At 42.2% G+C, this 22,794-nt stretch overlaps 1 protein-coding gene across 1 annotated transcript in view; it reads right to left on the bottom strand.

Annotated features, from left to right (window-relative positions):
• Positions 1–10,916, bottom strand: part of SLC25A13 (solute carrier family 25 member 13) — a 153,941-nt gene extending 143,025 nt beyond the window's left edge. The window contains exon 1 of the mRNA XM_074984705.1: positions 10,769–10,916. Coding sequence (XP_074840806.1) covers positions 10,769–10,780 — 12 coding nt within the window. The 5' untranslated portion in view covers positions 10,781–10,916. The remainder of the gene's footprint in view (positions 1–10,768) is intronic.
• Positions 10,917–22,794: the final 11,878 nt, after the last annotated feature.

Raw genomic sequence — 22,794 nt, 5'->3', positions numbered from 1 at the left:
CTGCGCATTATTGGTTACGTGCAAAAAATGTATAATAGAGCTAAATCCAAATTAGGCTGTCAGTGACATGTGCAAGCTCATTGCCAACAATGGGCAGCTGATTAGAAATCAGTGAGCTCTGTTGACAGTGCAGAGGAAGGAACAGAATCTCTCTCCTGGTTCTACTGGCTTAGCATGGTCAACAAGGGGGAAAAAAAAAGGGAGTAAAGAGCTTATATTTGTACCCAAAGTGATCAGATGTAACACTCAAACTGCACAGGCAGCGGATCTGTGGACAAAGTGTTACTGTTCCAAACAGAATCAGACCAATATATGCAAGGCAATCATATGCTGCAGCAGCACAGCTTATACAGTGAAAATTCAGATTGAGTAAATCTTTACATATGACTTCTGAGTTTTAAAGCCAGAATGCATTTAAACAGCAATTATACTGCATTTACAAAGCATCTGACAGGTTACAAAAGTAGAAACAATGAATAAATTACTCCTTAAGTACTAATCTAGCCCAGAACTGCCATAGTGATGGATCCCAGGGGCCCAGAGTCGTTTCCGATTTCCAGGGAGAAGGCATAACCATCAGTTGCGGCCTGAAGTTTTTGGCCTTACATGACTACCCAAGACCTTTCCTCTCTTAAGCAAGAGCAACATATGTCTTCCAGTCCCTAATATTATACAGTAGTCTCTCGAGTTACACGAGGGTCGCACTCCCATGCAACCCTTGCATAACTTGAATTTCACGTAAGTCGGGGGACAACCTTTTCCCCTGGGCAGAATGCATATTCAGCAGTCAGGGAAGCAGCAGGAGCACCTGGAGCTCCTTTTGAAAAGTCAGTCCTGAAGTTGGGGGGCGGGCAACTGGAGAGGGTTAAGCCTGAAGGAGGTTAGGGCTGCGGGGGGAGTGGAGCTGAGCCAGGGCCATATGGGGGTGGTGAGCCAGGTCATGAGGGGTTTGAACCTGAGCCATGCATGGGTGTGGTGAGCCAGGCTGGTGGGGAGTTTGAACCGGGGGAGGAGGGTGAAACTGGGACCACGTGGGGCCAGGGGGACTGAACCAGGGCCAGGAAGACAGGATTTTGAGTTGCACTTAAGATATGTCAATGTGAGTTAAGAGGGGAGACGGGATTTCAAGTTGCACTTAACCCTTGTCAATGCAAGTTCAGTGCAACTCGAAATTGCGCATTTTGAGGGTTTACTATATATACTCATCCCTTGCTGCACGAGCACAATTGATTCCTAACTTTTTGCTTGTAGGTGAAAACTCGTAAGAGGGACACTAAATTCCTATTAAGATATGTATAACAGTCTCTGATTGGTTCCAAGTGCTGGGAGTGGCAGCAGATGGTGCTGCTTTTGAAAGGTACATGACCCTGGGATTGTGAGGGGTTAAAGGCTGAGGGCAGTTTGGGGACATGAGTGGGAGGGTTAAAAGATGGTGGTGGGTCGGGTGAGGTTGTGGGGGCAGGGTTCAGGCTGCTGCAGGTTGTGTCTGTGAGGCTGATGGGGTGGGTGGGTACGGTTAAGTCTGCAACAGTTTTGGTCTGAGGAACCAGCGGGGTTAGGCTGCAGCATTTCAGGTGCATGGGACGGTGGGGGATTTAAGTTCCAGCAGTTTGGGTGAAAGGGGGCCAGTGGGGAGTTTAAGTTGCGGCGGTTTGGGTACGCAGGGGTCAGTCGGGGGCGGGGGGGTTAAGTTGCGGCGGCTGGGGCATGTGGATGTCAGCGGGAGGTTTAGGTTTCAGCAGTTTGGGCATGTAGGGGCCAGCAGGGGGTGAGTTTAAGTTTCGGCAGTTTGGGTGCACGGGGGCGGGGGGGATTAGGTTTTGGCAGCTCCTGTGGGGGGGTTAAATTGCCACGGTTTGGGTCTGCAATGCCAGCAGGGGGTTTAAGTTGCTTGCGGTTTGGGTCTGTAGGGGGGTTCACGCTGCGGCGGGTTGGAGTCCCAGGGAGGGGGTAAGTCTTGTATTAGCGGGGGGAATCCACTCGTCCAGTGAACAAAAGGTCAGTATACGTCCCCCTCACTTAAGCGAGTATTCGTAAATAAAGTACTCGTTTAACGAGGGATGAGCGTACAGTGAAACAGACCCGTAAACAAGGGATCAGTTTGCTAACACCTAGAAGTTTAAAACAACTGCACTGAATTGTCATGCACAAATTTTGTCAAACCCATCTAATAGCTTTCTTTGATAGGGTAACAAGCCTTGTGGATGGGGTGGGGAGAAATAGTATATGGTATATGTTGACTTCAGTAAGGCTTCTGATTCTGACTCTCTTTCTCTAATACAACCTAGATGGAACTACTGTAAGATGAGTGCATAACCGATTGGAAAATCATTCTCAGAAAGTAATTGCCAGTGTCTTGCAATCAAGCTAGAAGGGCATACAGAATTGTGTCTCACTAGGATCAGTTCTGGGTTTGGTCCTCTTCAGTATGTTCATCAATAATTTTTATAACAGCATAGCAGAGAGAGTACACTCAAAGTTTGCAAACAATACCAAACTGGGAGGGGCTGCAAGAACTTTGGAGAAGAGTATGAAAATTCAAAATGATTTAGCCAAGCTGGAGAGAGAGTCTGAAGTAAATAGGATTAAATTCAATAAGGACAAATGCAAAATACTTCATTGAGGGAAGAACAATCAGTTATGTGCTTACAAAATGGGAAGTGACTGCTTAGGAGGGAGTACTGCAGAAAAGGGATCTGGGGTCGTAGTAAATAACAAACTAAATACATGTCAGCAAAACACTCTTGCAAGACAAGTAAATATTCTGGAATGTACTAACCAGTGTGTTGTAATCAAGACATGAGAAGGAATTCTTCCACTCTAGTCCACACTGATTAGGCCTTGTTTATGAAACAGAGCTGCAAAAGGAAAGCCTAAACTCATCTGAAGAGCTAGGAAAGGGTTAAGCTAACCTGCCTCTGAGGCAGGAAGTTTGGCAAAAAGCCAATACGCGCTAGTAGAAAAATTCAAACCTGACGCTGAAACAAAGCAGCATCTCATCTTTGTTAGAACACTGAGGCAGAAAAAAAGAGGGGGATCACGCCTGGGATGAAGGGGAAGAAACAAGCTCTTCCAGAACAGACTTCCTGTGCTCATCAGAAAATGAGAGTAGGGAAAAATGTAGGTAGTCACATAAGGTTTATTGTTTTAATTGTCTGGGGGTTTTGAAATAATGTCTGAGCCTCTTATTTGTTTCTTTTTGTCTCACTGGTAACCAAGAATCTGACCCAGGGAAAAATCCCTGTGTTCTGCTTCAATTCATGGCTTGTAGCACCAAGCCATTTACAATGCTTGCAAAGGCAGTCTTGCTTTAATAATAATGTTTTTTCTTTGTTAACAAGTACTGGTTGATTCTTTGGTGTCCTAGTACAAGGGCCTAAAAATATGTGTTGTGACCGCATGTCATTTTCTTATTTTATATTAAATAATACATTCCCCTAATTTTGAAACATCATGGCCACTGACCATAATGGTTATGCCATAAACCTATTCCCTATTTTACTTCAATATAACTTAGCTTTTTCAAGGGAATCTCATTCTATAATACTTGTTTTCTTCCAAAAACAAAAGCTCATCAGGATGTACACAATAATTAAGTGCACTTTCAACATGGCTTGTTGTAGTGCTTCTGGGAACCTGATGTAATGCACAGAGAGCAAAAGCGAAAGCAAAAGAGCGAGAATGTGTGTCAGTCAATCCACCTTCTACAGACCATACTGGAGAGGACCACACAAACAGTTTACCATAGAAATAGAGGATCAACAGTTCCAAGTGCAAAATGAAAAAAAAAGGTTTCTATTTTCACCAATCTAACTCTTGAGTTGCTGATTTGTTTCGGAAATGTATCATGAGATTACTAGTCTGAATTTAAGAAACTGAAAGCCCATCAGTTAGGTTAGTTGTCACATTTAATCTACTTCTACTTAGTTTCAAAATTTATATTGGTGTCAGTGTGTGTCAACCCCACATTCTCAAATGCTTTTTTCCTAAAGAGGAAAAAAAAAAACCCAGAAGCCTACTCCTTATGAACATTTTTATCCTACTACATAGTAGCTCTTGTGCAGGCCAGAATAATGTTTTCAGTAAAGTATATGATTCCAGTACTACTCTTCTCTACATTATGCTATTTCATAAAGTGTGAAATTATTTTAAAATATTACAGAAAAATGCAATGGCAATAATTCATTGAAGCATTTTAATAAAGGCTCATTTTAAAACTATTTCTTTACTATGGAATTCAAGATACTCAGAAAGGCAGGTTCATTTATCTGCAAACAACTGAGATATACAGCTATTTTTCAGAATAGACAATCAGAAAAATGCATTTTTTTAATTGACTACAGGCATCTCTCACCTCCTCTATACTGGTTCTGAAGACTAACTAGTAACCCAGACAACATGGCATTATTATATAATATTGTATGGCCCACAGACCCTAGTTAAGATGAAGGTTTGGCGCTGTACACGTATGCACTAGAATTTCCAACACACAACTCAGCATTGTAAAAAAACATTCAATAGTCACACAAGTAGCAATCACACAGGTAAAACCAAATTCAAGCCAAAACAAAGCACAACAAAAAACAAACAAACAAAAACATACCATCACCTTAAGTGAGTCCTACCCATGGAAGCTCATGACCTAACAAATTTGTTAGTCTTAAAAGTGCTACAGGACTTATTATTATTTGTGAATACCATCCTCCAGTAACTACAAAGCCACACATCTCCTTGGACAACATGGATAAATAAAATAGTCATGTGCCTGAATAAACTTGTTAGAAGATACATTTTTAGCATTTGGGTATATAAACTTCTCTACGCTGAAGATGTTCTTTCTGATTCTGTACATCGTATTTGCACTGAAATATACAAAACAGTACTAACAGTACTCTAACTTCCGCGGGAAAGCTGCATAGCAAAAAGAGTTTATAGCAAGCACGTCTTTAACAAAACTGGTCACAATTAAAGTAAACAAAATTGCAGGTGCCAATGACAGGTTTCCAAACAGCTGCACAGGAAGTGGGGTCCACAATTGTGTGGTCTTAAGGGGACTCCATCACCATGAAAGTGATCAAATTACAAAACCAATTTCAGTTATCATCCGTGCCCCTCAATATCCCCTGATAATAGCTATAGGTTTACATCTTCCCATTTTAAAAAAATATGTATTTTTCTCTTCTCATTGTTGTGTAATGATACTAGAGGGGAAAAAAAGAGAAAGGACTTGATGCATGTCTGTACTACAACCTTAAACTGACCTAAGTTAGGTCAACTTACAACAGCCACCGCAGTAACCACAGTGGGGCTGATGTCCCTACAACCTTCCTGTGTCCAGTCTACCTTATGTCATTCTGTTTAGCACAGACCAGGACTTAGACACCGATCCCATAATGAGTACCATGTAAGAGAGTATCCACTGCTTAATAGAACCTCTAAGTGGTTTTATGCAAGAAGTCCATGTTTTCAATGGGACTATAGCTGTATGTAAGCTGTCCGTGTTCACAGGATTAGGCCCCAGACTGACATAAAGGAAAATTACATGACATGAAGTGTCATCAAATGCACAGAGTGAAATAGATGAAAAAATGGGGAAAAACTGGGTATGTTTTCCAACCTTTTTGTTAGCAGTCTCAGGTGTTCATTCTAACAATGGTAAAGCAAGAAATTGTCAAAACTGTCACTTAAGTATCTGCTAAAGGGACACTGTCAATTTAACAGGCTCATGAAAAGTCAGGATGCATATATCTGAAAAGCAGCAAGAAGCAATTTTTTTCTGTCCATGTAAATGTATTTATAAAGATATATGGAGAGCAATTACAGGCTTAGGCCCTTATGCAACAAGTGACTGCTGCACCTGTGCAAAACCCCAATGACTTCAGTGAGGCTTGACATAGGAACAGCAGCATTCATACTTACAGACACTGAAGGATCAGGGACGTGGGTCCCAAACCTGCACTGAACCCCTGGAATCCACCCAGTGGATGCTCCTTGCAGGATTATTTACCATCTGTTGTGCAGAAAATACTTAAAATGTTGTATGTGATATATGGAGGGAGAACATTAAAAGAAATAATTAGATAGTGCCAAGTTTGATGGACTCAGCTCCTGTAAGGTCTCTGAATATATTAGTGGCATGAAAAACCAGTGAAATGCAGACCTTAGTTTGAATATTTTAAGATTTGGGGTGGAGGTGTTGGTTTAAAGGCATGTATTGTTATATCAGCTTTGATTGCAAACAGTCTGAAAATACAGTAAAAATCAGGGATTCCCAACCTATGGGGCCCAAAGATATGCCACCAGTAGATTTTCTAAGGGTTGCCAGCTGGATGGCTCTGAGCCGCATGTGGCTCTTTAAGGAACCATTTGCAGCTCCCACCACTGCCACCACTCACTCCTCCAGCTCCCAGTCCCTACTCTGTCACAGTGAAATGGAACTCAATTTAATTGGTTTAATGGCCAGCAAGGGGGATCCAGATGTTAAACCAATTAAATTAAGTCCCTTTTCAGAACAGCAGGGCTGGGAATGGAGGAGGAGTGCTGGGGAGAGCTGCACAGAGGCGGCAGTAGCCTGGCAAAGGAGCGGGGTGGGGGGCGGTAGCACTAGTGTGAGGTAGGTGGGGGATCACTTTGGGGTGGCGAGGGGTTTAAGCCCGAGGAAAATGGGGGGGGGGGGCTCTTTGGGACTGCAAGGGGTTTAAGCCTGGGGGTGGGATCATGATTTACAAAAAAAAAAAGGAAATGTCCTAGGGTAGAACCTCCTCTCACCTTCAGTTTTTAATTGCCTTGGGTCACAAAGTGTTATTGAATTATCATAATGGGTCATCATCTCAAAAAGGCTGGGAACCACCAGTAAAAATCACATCTGAATGGTAGTAAAACAAGTTTAAAAGACATAAGTCTACACCAGATTTGTTAATATTTTCTGTAACTTAAATAAGACTCTCAAATATGGTTAATTTTATTTAAATTCATATCAGTTAACAGCATATTTGTTATCAAGCCCCAAACCTACAAAGATTTATTTGTAGACATAGCTTTAAGTTCATGCATCCTTTCACCAAATACTTGCAGAGACTTAATTTGCACAGCTACTGACAATCATTTAGGTTAGTCAAACAGCTGTTTGACCTACATCACTTTTGTTGTTTAAGTAAACACACACACACACACACACACACACAGTATGCACATTTTGCCCAATGCATACACTAGAGCAGAGTATTATAGAGGAAGAGATAACTAATGTGATAGTTAAGGCTCTTTTTCTGTAATAAGACAGATGTCTACATAGATGCAGTAATCTGCCAACATGCTATCAATTGTAAGATTGTACCCTAAAATAGCATGTTTTCCATTCTAAACCCCCAGGTTTTAGACACTTTCTGAAACTTTCACTTGTGTGTTGAAATTGAGACTTGGACTCTGCTCAAGTGCGAGTTCCACAAAGAAAAAAAAAAGAACTTTCAAACACAGGTTTAGCTGTTCTGGACTGCAAAATAAGAAAAAAAAAATACACCTTTCCCATTCTAAATAAAATTTTCCACTTTAGAGGGAACAGCTGCAGTACCAAAATGGTAGTTAAAATGTGGCATTGAGAGCTGTCTTAGCACTTTCTAATTAAATTGATTTTAATTTCACAGAGTTGTGTGTCCTCTGAAATAAGAAGTCACTTTCTTAACAGTACTGCAGATGTTCACTTTGTGGCCATGTCTGGAGCAAAGGCAGACTGAACGCAGTGAACACAGATGGCTAATTTAGCTATGTTGAATAAGAAATGGAAAGGTGTGTGATGGGGAGTCCTCTAGCTAAATTGTTCCACATTATGCAACTTTTTCTCCAGGAAATTACATTAAAAAGCATAAGAAAATACTAAGGTTGCACAATACTCAGAAGTTAGGAATAATATATACCACCATATTATGCCCTGTGCATGCACTACAATAAGGACTTCATATCACACAATCTTCAGAGGATGAGGTAGTTATGTAACTATTATGCTAATTTAGCAACAAACTTTAATGTACTATATATATCTGAAAATGTTCACTGGTACCATATTTTTATACCTTTGTAATGCAAGAACATTTTGAATGTTGTTTTCATAAACAACATTTCAACTCAGAATACATACAGTAATATACACTTTAAAATGTATAAATAGTGTCATACTATAGTACAAACTATACTGTAGTACAGATTTAAAGTTGTACACACAACCTCTTTGTCATTACTTAATGTCTGTGTGTTTAACACCTTAATAGTCTTAACAGGTGGGTTTTGGGGTTTTTTTTGGATGGACTACATTCCTGAAGTTGTCTTACAATGTCAATATTTGAGACACTGCAAATGAGGAACAATTCAGTTAGATTTTAAGGGACTCATAAGTCTGAGACGCTACAACAAAAATAATTGAAGAAAAGCAGTCATGCAGGATACTGGCAAAGAAAACCAATTTGTAGAAAACTTTGTTCAACTCACCAGTCCATTGTTTGGCTGAGGTTAAAAAGGCAAACATTACTAAGATGCATCAGTGAGGAATCAGAGGACAAACCAAAGCCCGCTCCTATAAACATACAACTTTAATCCAACAGACTATACATGATAAAGTTGCTCATGTATGTGCTTGAAGGACTAGAGCTCAGGTGTTACTGTAAAGAGTACAGAATATTGCTTAAATATTTGCCACTGACTGACAGGGCCAGGAAGCCATCCTATTTAACACTGGCTACTTCAACATACAAAGGTGAAAACTTCAAAGTCTCACAATGCAGCTTAAATATTAAATACACTCAGCAGCTCACAATTTGAGCAGCTCAGTTGAAACTCTCAGGATACACTTGAAATTTCAACCCTTAGTCTTCTTCAGAGGTTATCTAAGGAATGTAAGTGCTGTAAGGCAGGTACTCTGCTTGTCTACAATACACCAATCACATTTACAGTACTATTAGTCGTAAAAGCAGATGAAGAAATAAAAGTGTCTTTCAGCATAGCCTGAAGTTATTTAGAAATGGTATTTACATATAGGCCTCACCTGTTCACTATATTTAAACATATCAGATGCTTAAATTATACTTTTCCAGTGTTTTCTCAATGGAGTACAGTCACCTAACCTCTAAGAAATTAAACTAAAAGCAAAATATATTGCTGAACAATATAACTACTCAGTTTACGTAATATGATTACATCTGTGACAATTTAGGATATTTTCAAGATGCAGCCCCAGACAGAGTGCTATGAAACCAGAAAGACTCAATTAAAAATCTCTGCTAGGAGATGCAAATTAGTCAATTATTCCTTCTTATATAAGCAATGATAATGAACAAGAGCTACATATAGAGCAGAAAGACTAAGGTGATTCAAACAACTGATCCATATATCAAATTAATATGTTTTCCTTAGACGTATACCTACAAAAGGCATGGCCCAAAACTTGAGACAGTGGGGTGTTAAATTAAAAAAAGATATATTATGAAGAATGGCAATATTTCCACTAATTTTGTTTTTACACCTAATATAAGCCAAACATAGCCACTATCTACAGGGTTTGCAAGTGCACCATCACACCAGTAAAACAGAATCTGAAAGCCATACCAAATAGAAACCAAAATTAAACTGCCTGGCAGGTGTTCATTACCAAATAAAGGAAGAAAAAACTCAGATTATATGAAGACCTCATGCTACCTATTTGTGCTTGTAATATTTGTTGTCAAGAGTAGTCCTATAGTATGAGATCACTCCCAGTACAGTAGTAAGCATTACATTCTGTACCAACAGCGTTTGCAAAATTGTACAGGGGTGTTGGAACAGTTTTTATAGCAGGGGTGCTGCTCATAGAAACCACATATATGGTGTTTGTTATTACTCCAATCCAACATCCCTAGTTCTAGGACCAGTGTCTACTAATCATTATGTACTTGGAGAACCTAATATGTAACTTGTAACCTGGGAGGAGACCTCTTGTAAATACATGGTTTTATTGAAACCAAGACACTGTTCCTTTAATTCCCTCACCCTGGTGCTTGACGTATCTCATAGAACTGGAAGGGACTTTCAAGAGTTCATTCAGTCCAGTCCCCTGCACTCACAAGAGGACGTATCACCATCCCTGATAGATTTTTTTTAAATCTATTTGCCCCTAAGCCCTAAGTAGTCCCCCTGAAGGATTGAGCTCACAGCCCTGAGGCTTAACAGGCCAACTCTCAAATCAGGGAGCTACCCCTCCCGCAGACACCCACTGGGAGGCCGCTAACTAAATCTGGCTTGGGAAGGGAGTCAGGTGACCAGTCCATGGAGGCAAAAGCAAAGTCCTTTCAGGCTGCACCAGATCTACCCCCTGCCAGGGTCAGCAACCCGCCAATAACAGAAGTGCTGCCACCGGGGCAACCCTGGGCATATCACCCCGCCACACGTGCCTGGGCAGTGCCATCGCTGCACGGGGCGCACCCTCCCCAGGAGAGCTCCCAGGCAAGGGGGTGCTGTTGGGAAGGCCCCCGCGCAGAGGCCGGCCCCAGGGGTGACTAAAGCCACCCCTCGCGGCCCGGGGAGCGGCTCCTGCAGAGATCAGCCGCCGATTTCTGCACCCAGCCAGACACCCCGACCTCACAGCGCCCGCCAGCCGCGCCAGGCCTGCACGCCGCCGGGGCTGAGGGGGAGGGGAGGGGAGGGTGCAGAGGCCGCCCGCCCAGCTAAGCTTCCCCCAGGGCAGGCCCCGGCCCCGAGCTGAGGCGGCGGCCTGGCCAGGGCGCCGCGGCGGCTCCCGGCTCACCTTGGCAGCCATGCTTCGTCCCGCGCCGCCGGCCCCTGCCAGTCCCAGCGCGGCACAAGCACCTCCCCGCCTGCACGCCAGGACGGGAGCCGCCGCCAGCCCATTGGCTGCGGCCGGGCCCCGGGAGCCAGCCGGCGCGCGCGTGATCCTCCGCCGGAGGCAGGCGCGCACGTGATGCCGGGCTGCGCTGTCCAGCGACAAGGGTCGGCCGGCGCTGAGGGTGCTCCGGTGGGGGGCACGTGGGCAGCGGCGTAGGGCAGGCGGAGGAGAGCGGGAGTCTGCTGCGGAGCATATGGAAGCGTGGCAGTGAATGGGCCCTGCGGGACGGCGGATCCCAACCACTGCCCCGTGGCTGCAAGCGCTGCAGGGAAGGCACGGCCTCTGTGTGTGCGCAGGGTGCAGTGGGACCCCATCCTGTCTGGGGCCTGTACTTAGCTAACTCTCCCCACAGGCCTTTCGGTGCAGTGCTACAGTAGTGCCATTATATACCCAGATGCACACTCAACGGATCTTTCCTAAGCTGAACTGCCACAGACTCAGCTGAACTCTGACAGTCACACTGGCTTTTTTCTGGGGGATTAACACCGTGGAAAGTTTCCCTCCTCAGACGTTCAGATTCCTTTTCCTTCTTGCCACCAGCTCACAAATGAATTTTGCAGAGCTAATCAGATGATTTTAACAGAATACCCTAATTCTCAAATTAAAATCTCACTACAATGAGGAAGCGTATGCCACAACTGGACAATTTGTTCTTCTAAATTGGGGGAATGGGAAAGTAGGAACCAAAATGACAGTCACATCTCACTGAAGAAGCGGGGTCAAGAGAATGAGGAAAAGGGCTCAAGTCTGGCCTTTTTGTCTAACATTTCCACTGACTTAATTAGACCAGGATTAGCCCAAAGTGTAATCTAATTGGAAGGTGCTAGCTTAAACAGAACAAAAAATGTATAAACAGTATGGCTACGCTACAAGCACTTCAGCAATACAGTGGAAGCACTGTAACTGTGTGGCTATAGCATACTACAGAAGGGGTTTCTCGGTCTCTATGTATTAAATCCAACCCGTCAAGAGGCAGTAGCAGCTGCATCTGAAAGTAGTTTAGGTTCCTTAAGGGCATGAAAATGTTCACAAACCTCAGTGGTGTAGCTAAATCAACCTAGTTTAACTGTAGACCAGGTCAGAGAAACAAGGGGAAATAGTTAATTTGGTCTATCAAAGCATTACTTATGTTACTTGATCAGAAGAAACAAAGGCTTCAGCCAGTTTGTAGATTCATAAAGAAAGCAAGCAAGATACACGAATGCTACAAGATCCATCAAAACCTGTCAAATCCCTTTTCAAAGTTTTAGGCTGTGTCTACACGACAAAAATAACTTTGAAGTGCAACTTTGAAGTTGAGCATCTACACACACCCTACTTGGAAGTTAAACTTTGATGTAGGGCACTACTCCTTTCCCAGGAATGGAATAAGGACTTTGAAATTGGGCTCCCTAATTTTCAGTTAACTTCGAAGTTAGGCGCTACTTCGAAGTAGCCTGCTGAGAGTCTACACACATTTTCCCTTACTTCGAAGTAAGGAGCTGAACTTTGAAGTCCTTACTCCATTCCTAGGCATGGAGTAGTGCCCTACTTCAAAGTTTAACTTTGAAGTAGGGTGTGAGTAGACGCTCAACTTCGAAGGCTGTTATTTTCGTAATGTAGACACAGGCTTAGAGTCTTATTTTCAGATTAACCTTTCTTTGATTAAAAGGGTTAGTTTTGATCTGAGAAACCATCTCCTGTCCCACAAACACAGATAAAAGATAGAGGAAAGACAAGCTAGAGAAGCTAGGAAATATATGGTTTTTGTTGATGTTGGAACTGTGGAGAGCTGGCCACTCATAAACGGATGCTGCAGCTGGCAGGTTGATCACAGGACTTATTGCTTGAATCCTAGTTCACTTTCTGGATCATCAGCCAGGTATGACTTTCCTTCTTAGGGCAGGGTTGCAGCAATCTTATCTCACTATGCTGATGGCAATGTAGTTGATTTCCAGGTTTGATGAAAAGCAGAGAAAGAGAAAGATGTGATAGAAAATAGTGAAGCAGAAAGTAACACAAAAGGGAAGAAAGGCAGAACTGGAGCTTATATACCTTAGTGATTCTGGCAAGTAGGTATTTCCACTGATGGGCTGAGGATTGGATGTCATAATAATATTATGTTTTTCAGATTTTACTGATGAAAAATAAAGTTCTTTGAACAAGAGAGCCAGCTTTCCTACGGGAAGAAAATCACTCAGTTTAAATTGCTACTTCATTCTTGTGGTCAGGAAAAAAAAGTGGCAACATAGTTCATTCCCCTCATTACTTTGTCCACTTCTGCATTTACCAGGTATGATTCAAGATTACATTAATTCGTATCAGCAGGTTCTCCTTCTTTGGACTACTCCAGCTTCTTTAGTTCTGTTGCACTTGTTTATAGTGTTTATTTAATGAAAACAATAACACATTTTCATGGTTAACTTCCAGATGGGAATACGGTTATTGTAACATTTTATTAACAGTCACTCACATTACATTTGAGTTTACAATAGCTTCAAATTTTAGATTCAATAATCACGACAGTATCTATGGTACTTATATGTTCCTCATCAGTGCAGAATCTGAGCAGTGTAGTCTTTCGTAGACTACTCCTCACAACATCTCTGTGAGGTAGAGAAGAGTTCTTAGTCTCATCTTACATATAGGGAAATGAGACAGAGAAAGGAAAGGCCATGAGTGGATTTTTAAAACCATTTAAGCGAATTAGGTGCGTAACTCTCAATTGACTATCAATGGGAATTAGGTGCCTGAGTAAGGCACTTTTATTAATTATTATTAATAATGTTTATTTGTTTGTATTACCATGGTGACTAATAGCTGAAGTAAAACAAACAAACAAACAAACAAAAAAAGACAGTCCCTGCCCCAAAGAGTTTACAATTGATGTTTAAAGACAAAAGTGTCACTTTGTTCCTCAAAGCGGCTCTCTGGAATCCCCATAATCATCCTTGTCATATAATTATGATATATTTCACACAAAGCATGCAATGTAAGATGTCATATGAAAAGTCGTGATATGCAGAAACGTGGTTCTGTCCAAATATGTATATCATTAGGGTATATCAAGTTATGAGATTTTATAGTATGGTTGCTACTGAAATATGTAGTAAGTTTGGCAGAAATATAGCGAGGAGGTAAACCACACCCTACAGGGTATTTAGCAAGCGGAGTTGTACGCAATACTGTACGGGATACACAGAAAGATGGGGGATTGTTCAGCCCTGTGAATCAGCAAAGCCCACTGGGTTATACCCGGCCTAGTGTTTTCCAGGCACATGGACTGAGTATATAAAATAAGGGACAGTGGCATCATGCTTTTGCCTTTCTCCTCTGCCTGCTATGCTGGAACCAGCAAGAATGCTGGAGAAACAAAGTATTCAACTGAGGACACTGGTCCCAGGCTTGAAAAGAGAAGCTTGTGTATTAAGAAGTATAACATGCAGTGGGGCAAGAAAACTACTTGATCCAAATATTGCCTAGTATAGTAAGCTTTAGCTTCTGAATTTACCATTTTTTTAAAACTATCTCTGACATTTTTTGCCTACCACTTACTTTACTTAAACCCTTGTACTCTGAGTGGGGCATAGGTTATCTACAAGTCTCCTCCACTTTGCTCAGGACAAAACTTCTAGCTGACTCCAGGAGTACCCCAGTTGTTGTCCTTCAGTCTCAGTAGACCTACTCCACATTGTCTGAGGTCTTCCTCTTTTGCACTTTCCTTGCAGGTTCTATGTGAGACCTTGATGGACTACGCTGGATGATGGTTTTCTGCGTGTGGCCGAGTCATCCCCACTTTCTTCTTTTGATTTAAATGTCAAAGGGTTCTTGTCCTGCTCTGTTCCAAAGCTACTCATTTGTGACACAGTCTTGCCATTTGATGTGAAGTATGTAACTCAGGCATCTGTTTATGAATGTCTGTAACTTGTGATTTGAAGACTTTTTAGAATGCCAGACCTCGCATCCGTACAAGAGCACACTCTTCACATTTGTGTTGAAGATCCACAGTTTCGTCTTCACAGTTATTATCTGTGAACTCCATGTTGGAAGAAGAGTCTTGAATGCCACTGCTGCTTTCCCTAGCCTGGCACTAATAACCTAGTCTGTTACTCCATCTCTGGCCTTAATACTCCCCAAGTAGGTGAACTGCTCCCCATCTTCCAGTTCATCTCCTCCCAGTGTGATGTTGTTGTTGTTAGAGTGGTTGATTCTCATTGTCTTGGTCTTTCCCTTGTTAATGCTTCATCCAGTCATGGAGGCAGTTTTGTCTAGTGTTGCAACCTTTTCTTCAATGGTTTCATGTCAGTGTGAAAGGACGGTGATATGGTCAGCAAAATCAATGTCCTCTAGCTGTTTGAAAAGTGCCCGCTGAATGTTCCATTGATGGCCTTCTGCTCATAATCCAATCCAAAAGCCAAAATGTACCACATAGAATCACTTAAAATCTATTTTTCTGTAGTTAATAAATCTGTTTTACATTTTACCTAAAACAGTAAGTTCTGGTTGAAGAGCTTTGGGAATCTCAGCTCATGTTATAAAGGCTCGTGTACGGGACTTCAGCGGGCGCTGGGCAATGTGGGGGTGGCTCAGCTCTGGCCTCAGGCAGAAGGGGTGGGGCGAGAGAGCTAGCCTGCTCCGAGCCAGCCCTCAGCACCACCCAGACTGTGCCACACAGGGCTCCAGTGGCAATTTACAGGGCACAGGGCTCCAGCAGTGGTCACAGCCTGGATCCCCAGACCCATTCAAATTGCCAGGCCCCAAGGCAACTGCCCCGTTTGCCTGCCTCTGTCTGTGGCGCTGCTTGTGTATATCATCTCCACACTGAGGGAGGGTTGGATTGGGTAGTAAACTTACATCAGTCAAGCTTCTGATAAATGCAAGGAGGTACAGCGCTTGGGTGCACACCTGGGCAGCGGAGGGCCCAGTTCTAGGTTGTACCCTGAGAACCCATCACAAAGTGACAACCTTAAAACGGGGATACTGACAGGGAAGTACAAGGAAGCAATGAGGTAGCCATGGTCAGTGTGCTAGGGGGGGTCCTGTCCCTCCAGCAGTTTCACTGTTGCTAAACTTTTCTGTGGATCCACATCAAAGGAGAGTTTTAAGGAGAGAGAGATAGGAAGGAAACCAATGAAATGAGGCTCCGGAAACTTGTGAAGATTTTCTTCCAAGCATGAGGGGCAGCAAGGATGCAAACACAAAGTTCTTGTTTGAATAACAAGAACAAGTAGGTGATGGAGGCTGATCACAGGCAGGTGCCAATCTTCTGACACTGAATAATTTATTATAGGAATGGTGCAGGGTAGGCTGTGGAGGGTTTGAAAGAGAAGACAAGCCTCTTAAATTTGATGTGCTAGAGATGAGGGAGCAAGTGGAGAAACACACTGAGAAGGGTGCCGTAGTCAAATTAGCAGGCTGGGAGAATGATCTTTGCATTCTGCATAGGTATAAACAAGGCAAGATTAAACTTGTTAAGGCCAGAGAAAACGAAGTTTCAGTAATCAAGATGTGAGATAATCAGAGTTTAAGCTGTATGGAAAAAAAATCAAGACTTTTGAAAATTGCACCCCAAGTGATGCAGAATGTCTGTGTCAGAACAAGAAACTGTACCCAAGATACCCAGATTATAGGCTAATGCCTTAGTCAATGGGCCATCTTTCCGCACCATGAGGACTGGTCTTACTAAAATGCAGCAGTAGCTGTTTCCAGGTGGCTTTTTTGACCTATCCTGCAAGCACAGTAGCATTAGACTATTCTAGGTATCCTTTTGGATGTGGGTCCAGATACACTCCAAAAATACCTGTGGAAGCCTGACTGAGGCTCAAAATAGTGGCAAATCCATTCTGGAGGAACTTCTCTGTGGAAAGTGGTGACAAGTCCATGTAGTTAATGCTGAAGAAGCATGATTAGGAGTGATTCAGTGCCCACTCTAGGCAGCTTCTACCAGCCACGTCCTGTAAAGCCCAGACTGCATGCCTCCCATCAAGTGGAAGATGTGCGACATGACCATCTCCCTTGGACAAACTTGTCTTCCGTAAATGCTGACAGAGAGCAGGATTTCCTGCATCAGTTTTAGTGAATCTCGACAAAGATCTTTTTGGTCACTACCAGCCTGGCCCTGTGAATATTACAAATAAAATCCAACAAATAGTATGATTCAGCCTGAGTGAGTTATTCACAAAGAATAATTTCTTCCTTTCTGCCTGAAAAATATCTACAGCAGATTGTGATTTCCTCAAATGCATTTATTAATCTGCTTATTATTTTAACTAATGTCACTTAAGCTGACCATTGTCATTCACAGCTTATTACTGTACTACAATTACTTGCTATTTGAGCTGCTTTGTGCAGTTGTGACTGGGCACATGAGACAGGATATTGTTTCTGGTACCTGACTGAATTAGCACACAAGGCCTTCAGATGCAAATAATTGGATATGCAAAACTAAAATTCAGAGTATGAACATTTTTTGCCCAGGAAAATTGGTCACTAAATATATAAAGCCCATAAGAATGTCCAGACTGGGTCAGAACAATATTGGTCTCAGTATCCTGTCAGGTACTTCAAAGGGAGTGAACAGAATAGAGCAATTATAGAGTGATCCATCCCTTGTTGTCCAGGCAGAGGTTTAGGTAAACCTGGATAGAGCATAAGGTAGTTTCCCTGACTATCTTGGCTATTAGCCATTGATAAACTTATCCTCCAGTTATAGTCTCAGCCTTTACAATGTTTTCTGGTTGTGAGTTCCACAGGTTAACAGTGTGTTGTGTGAAATACTTCTTCATGTTTACTTTATTTAGAGAAAGAAAATATGAAAGCAGCACAAATTTATGGAAACCTAGTTGCATTATTTTCCTAGCTCAAATTCTGACCCGCAGACAGTACAGGAGCGTATTACATCTACAGAGGGCAGTGGAATTCATGAAGATAAAGGTGGCAAGCCAGAAGTTGTTCTTATTTTACAAATACATTTTCGTTAAAAATGCAATCCTAAATAAATCAGTAAATTGATCCATTAATACTGATTATAAAAATAGAGGACTAAAACCTATGTTGGCATAAGTGAGTGTAGCTGATGAGCTATGTTTGTTTACAGGAGCTGAGGATCTGGCCCACAGTATATGAGGGACGTTGCACAAACAAAGGATGTTCTGTTTCTCGCATAAGGGAAATATACTTCATAACTCAGGAATCCCATTGGCATGAATAAGTTATGAAAAATCTTCACAACCAGGAGACACATAATCATCCTTCATGTATAACGGATTTGTTTATTCTGTAAAGATTCGTTTCAGTTGATTAATTATCAGTATCTGCTGATGGTGGAGGTAACAAGCCACCTCTGATGAGAGAATTATTGGCGTACATGCTCAGAATATTTATCATCTAACACGTTGTATATGCTTAGAATATTTATAACACTATGTACTGCTATTATAACAATTTTTTTCAGATAGAAATCAAATCAAATATAAATTACATTCCAGGTACATAAATAGATACATTTTTCCAGGAATTTTTAGTAGTGGGATTAAAAAGAAGCAATTGAAAATGAGTAAGGTATAGCTCTGTGTTTTTATGTCTTTTTAAAATTGCTAAGCAATGCTGCTCGCAGTGTTAAATCATTGTTATTCTGAACTAGCAAAAGATTTGCATAAGTGCAAATGGCAGCTTCTAACAATGCCATCAGAATGATTTTAGCAAATACCAAATGGAATCTGTGCCATCTAGTCGCTTGCTTGCAACATTCACAGATGTGACTCAGGAAGATAGCTGTTCATCCAGAAGGAGTTGGTTTTTATTACCCAATTTCATTTATCACTTCAACAAAAATATAATACGTGAACTGAAGTCAAATACAACAAACAATTAAATTCCCCCTTTTTAAAACTTTTGTGCAAAGAAATAAATCTTGCAATAAAAACTCTACTAATCACTATAGAATAAACGGGGGAAAAGAGAACCTAAGCATCTTTTAAGTATTTAGCACTCAAATTTCAGTTTTTCAACGTAGTATGTAAATTTACATTTTCCAAAATGGCTTTATTCATCAATAGAAACAGTATGTAAAAGTATAGATGTGTTTAGTCACAGGCCATATAAAAATAATCAGCAAATGTCTTAATCTTTAAGGACTTCTTTGTAGTTCCCAAAGTTATAATTGCAAAGCCAAACAAAAAAAAAAAACAAAAAAACAAAACCTTCCTGAATATTTTCAATAAACAGTGACCATCTAAAAGCTCAACAATGAACAGCTCATATCTAAATAGCAAAATGATATGCAATCAAAACATTGGATAACTCCCCCTTTAATATGTGCAGGGAATTGTGGGATATGATTCTGTATCCCTGTTTTGACTGAATTGCTAGTAAAGGCTTAGTGACATACATTGCAGCTCTTAAATTATTGAATTGTTTACCAAATTAGAAAAAAAATGGCTCTTCTTGGTGTTTTGGTCGCTGACCCTGATCTAGACCATTCCCATCGCTAAACAAAGCCATCTTTTTTTTAAAGCGGACTTTACTATGTAAAAGATACATGTATTTTTTCAGAGCACAACACAGAAGCTCTGTTACATAATGGCAAAAGCTCTGCATGAACTACTAATATCCTCGTTTGAATAACCTTACAACTCTCTAAAAATACACCCATTTTCTTGCATTGCAAGTGTTTTATTTTATTTTCCAGATAACTGAATTTTTCCCTCTTATGGTGATATTAAATTTATTATTATTTATTAATTTACAGTAGCAACCACTTAGGCTTGCTAGTGTTTTTCCCCATTGCTCAGCAGGAATGGTCTATGCTCCAAAACACTCACGCTCCTAGGCAGTGATGCTGAGACTGAGGCCTGGGAACTGCAAGTGGCTTTTTAACATGTTACCTTGTGGCTCTTTTCAGCACATGATATTAAAACACTGAGTGAATTGATCATTTAAGAACTCAAGTTATTAACCAGTCAGGATGCTTTTGATATGTTATTAACCAATGTAGCTGATAAAATAATAATATTTGGTCAGTCACTTTGCTGTGAGTATAACATTTGATTTCCCATGTCATAGGCTTTGTCTAGACTGAAGAGATCTGTTGGCAAAAGATATGAAAATTGTGCAATGCATTTGCATATTTCCAGCTAACAGTTCTGTTGGGAGAGGCTTTCCCGACATTTGGCCTGTCTATACAAGGCCAAACGTCAGGAAAACCCCTGTTCCGACACATCCCTTCTTCCTTGTGGAACAAGGATGACCAGGATGTTGGCAGAAGGCTCCCAGAATGGCAATTTTCTGTTGGGAGACCCCCAGGCTCCCAAAAGAAGCCTGCAATCTAGACATAGCCATACTGTGTAAATATATAGTGCTATATAGGCGTAACCTCCCAAATACCAGAACATGGACGTTCCAAGACCGGAGAACCCTGGAGCCAGGAACCTAGTTGTTAGGAGGGCTGGGAGCCCTGCTGACCAGTCCCAGCGGCCAGGGGGACTGGAGGCCTTGTGAAGCCAGGAGTCTCATGTTGCTTGTGCCTCTGGGCTGGCACCTCAGGCTACAGGGCCAGGGCTTGGGCCAGGACCAAAGCCAGTGTTTGGCAGGCCAGCCACAGGGCTGGAGCCAGCATCCATGGGGCCAGGGACAGAGCTGATATCTGTGGGGCCAGGGACAGTGTCCAGCAGACCGGCCAGGGCAGGAGTCAGAGCTGGCAGCAGTGTGGCTCAGGCCACGACTGGGACCAGGGCCGAGATCAACAACCCAGCTGGGCCAGCAGTAGGGGCCAGCTAGGATAGAAGCAGGCTGAGGGGTTGGAGGCAGGGAACCTCCTCTGGCTCTGCAAATTCCCTTGTTTTGGACCGGTCTAACCTGTAGTAAATGAAACAACAAAATCACACTCCTGTCACTCTTTTGGGTAACACTCAGCACAAATTTGGCACCTAAACTACTGAGGTCTGAGTATTCCTGCTCTAAGGGTTTGATCCAATGTCCATTTGAAATTAGAAAGGTTTTAATGGGTTACAAAATCTTGTCAAAATTTGAAAGATGAAGTTACAGATGTTCTAACTTAATAAATGATTCTAACAGAATTCTACTGAAAAGTCCAAATCCATCTAAGACCTCAGTGGCAAGGATTTTGTTTGTAACTGTCCCCCCAAGACTTTTCATAGGTCTGTATGTTCCATCATAGCCTCCACTTTTTGCTATACTGGCAAAGCTGCAGTACATAATAAAATCACATAAAGTAAACTCTTTCATATCCAGCATTCTGTCATCCAGAACTCTCAAACAATGCATTTTAACCACAAGTAAATTTTAATTACATTTTTCCATCAGTACAGTATAATGAAAGTAAATACAAATAAATACAGCAAATACAGTCTAAGTTCGCAGTGTACAATACTACTATTGTTGGTAAATAAAGTTCTCTGCATACTTTTTTGTTTGTTTCTTAATAGCTAATCTTGTTTTTATTTAGTGTTCCACATTGCTAGGTATACCTCTCTCTCAGCCAGAATATTTGAATATCCAGCAACCTCCCAGTCCTGAGGCTGTCGGATATGAAGGCATTTACTGTATAATGTTGTTTCTGGGCTTCACTGGGCCAGAACTGTTAATGCCAGATTGAGGACAAACTGCTGAGGACCACCCTCCCAAGCTGGTCATTATTCTGTTATAAGATTATGCCAAACCAGTAACAAAAGTAAATTTCTGGCTCACCTTGCTGGTCTACAAGAATACAGAAAGACAGTCTTCCTTTGGCATCCCACCCGTCACTTCACCACACAGATGCTGGACTCTTCCATGAATAGTTACTGAAAACCACTGTCACCAAATGAGGGGTTCGTCAGATCTCAGCAGATCTACCAAATAGCCAAGGCAATATATATAACTCATATCTTATCCAAAAATCACACTGCTTCTCACCCTTTAGTAACTAAATCTAAAAGTAACAGAGAGAAAGCCATGCTAGTCTTTAAAAAACATGTAGTTGATGGATCTCCATTCCAAACAGCTAAATGTAGTGCCTTGAATGTTGTATAGTAACAGAGAGAAAGCCGTAAAGCTTACAGAGAACAGAAGAATTAATAATGGTTAATAGATTATATACATACAGTAATTGCAATGTTTGTATCAGGTTTGTAGCAGTCATATTATAGACTGGTAGTTTCTAAAATCTCTGGTAACTGGAGTTACTGTATTTGGGCTTTCAAAAAAGAGGATACCCATCATGGCCTCCCTGCCCCCTGAGGCCCGCTACTTCTCAGCAGCAGGAAGTGACTTCCTCTCCCCACCACCTGCAGGGAAGCAGGACTCAGCAGGTCAGGAGGCTGCACTGGAGTGGAGCAGGCTGCCACTCGTGCTGTGTGGTGAGTGCAGGCAGAGAGGAAGGCCGAGGGGAGGTGACTCCCTGCTGCTCCTACCCTCTGCAGCCTGAACTCTACCTCAGGCAATCCCCAGCCAGGCTGGTCAGGGAGCGGGCATGGCAGGAAAGGGATGGGGCCTGCAGTGGGGTGTGCGTGTGTGTGACCAGAGCTGATCACCTGGGGCACTGTGGGGTGGGGGAAGGTTGCCCTGGGCCCTGCTCCTACCATCGGAACAACCCTACCTCTGCCAGGTGCATTTTTATTGTCCCAAAACAAAGCTCGCAATACAGTTTGTGGAAAAGTACTGGCATATTAGGCAGAAAATTACAGTAATCATGGCCAATGGGAGCTGTGGGGGGTGGAGCCTGCAAGCAAGGGCAGCACATAGATGGAGCATCCGCCGATGCTCACAGTGATGCAGCTTCAGCCCAGTCGGGGTGACAGCAGCAGACAGAGCTGCCTACCTGCTCTCACCAAGCAGGGCTGGAAAATGCACAGGGGCATTAGTGCCTACAGCCCAGGGCTAAGGAGGCCTCTCAAAAATTTCTGGACATTTGGCAGCTTAGAGATTTTTTTTATGAGGTCCCCTTAGTT

This window comes from Carettochelys insculpta, chromosome 2 (assembly GCF_033958435.1).
Source record: "Carettochelys insculpta isolate YL-2023 chromosome 2, ASM3395843v1, whole genome shotgun sequence".
NCBI classification, from domain to species: domain Eukaryota; kingdom Metazoa; phylum Chordata; order Testudines; family Carettochelyidae; genus Carettochelys; species Carettochelys insculpta.
This window is presented reverse-complemented; position numbering and strand designations above follow the sequence as displayed.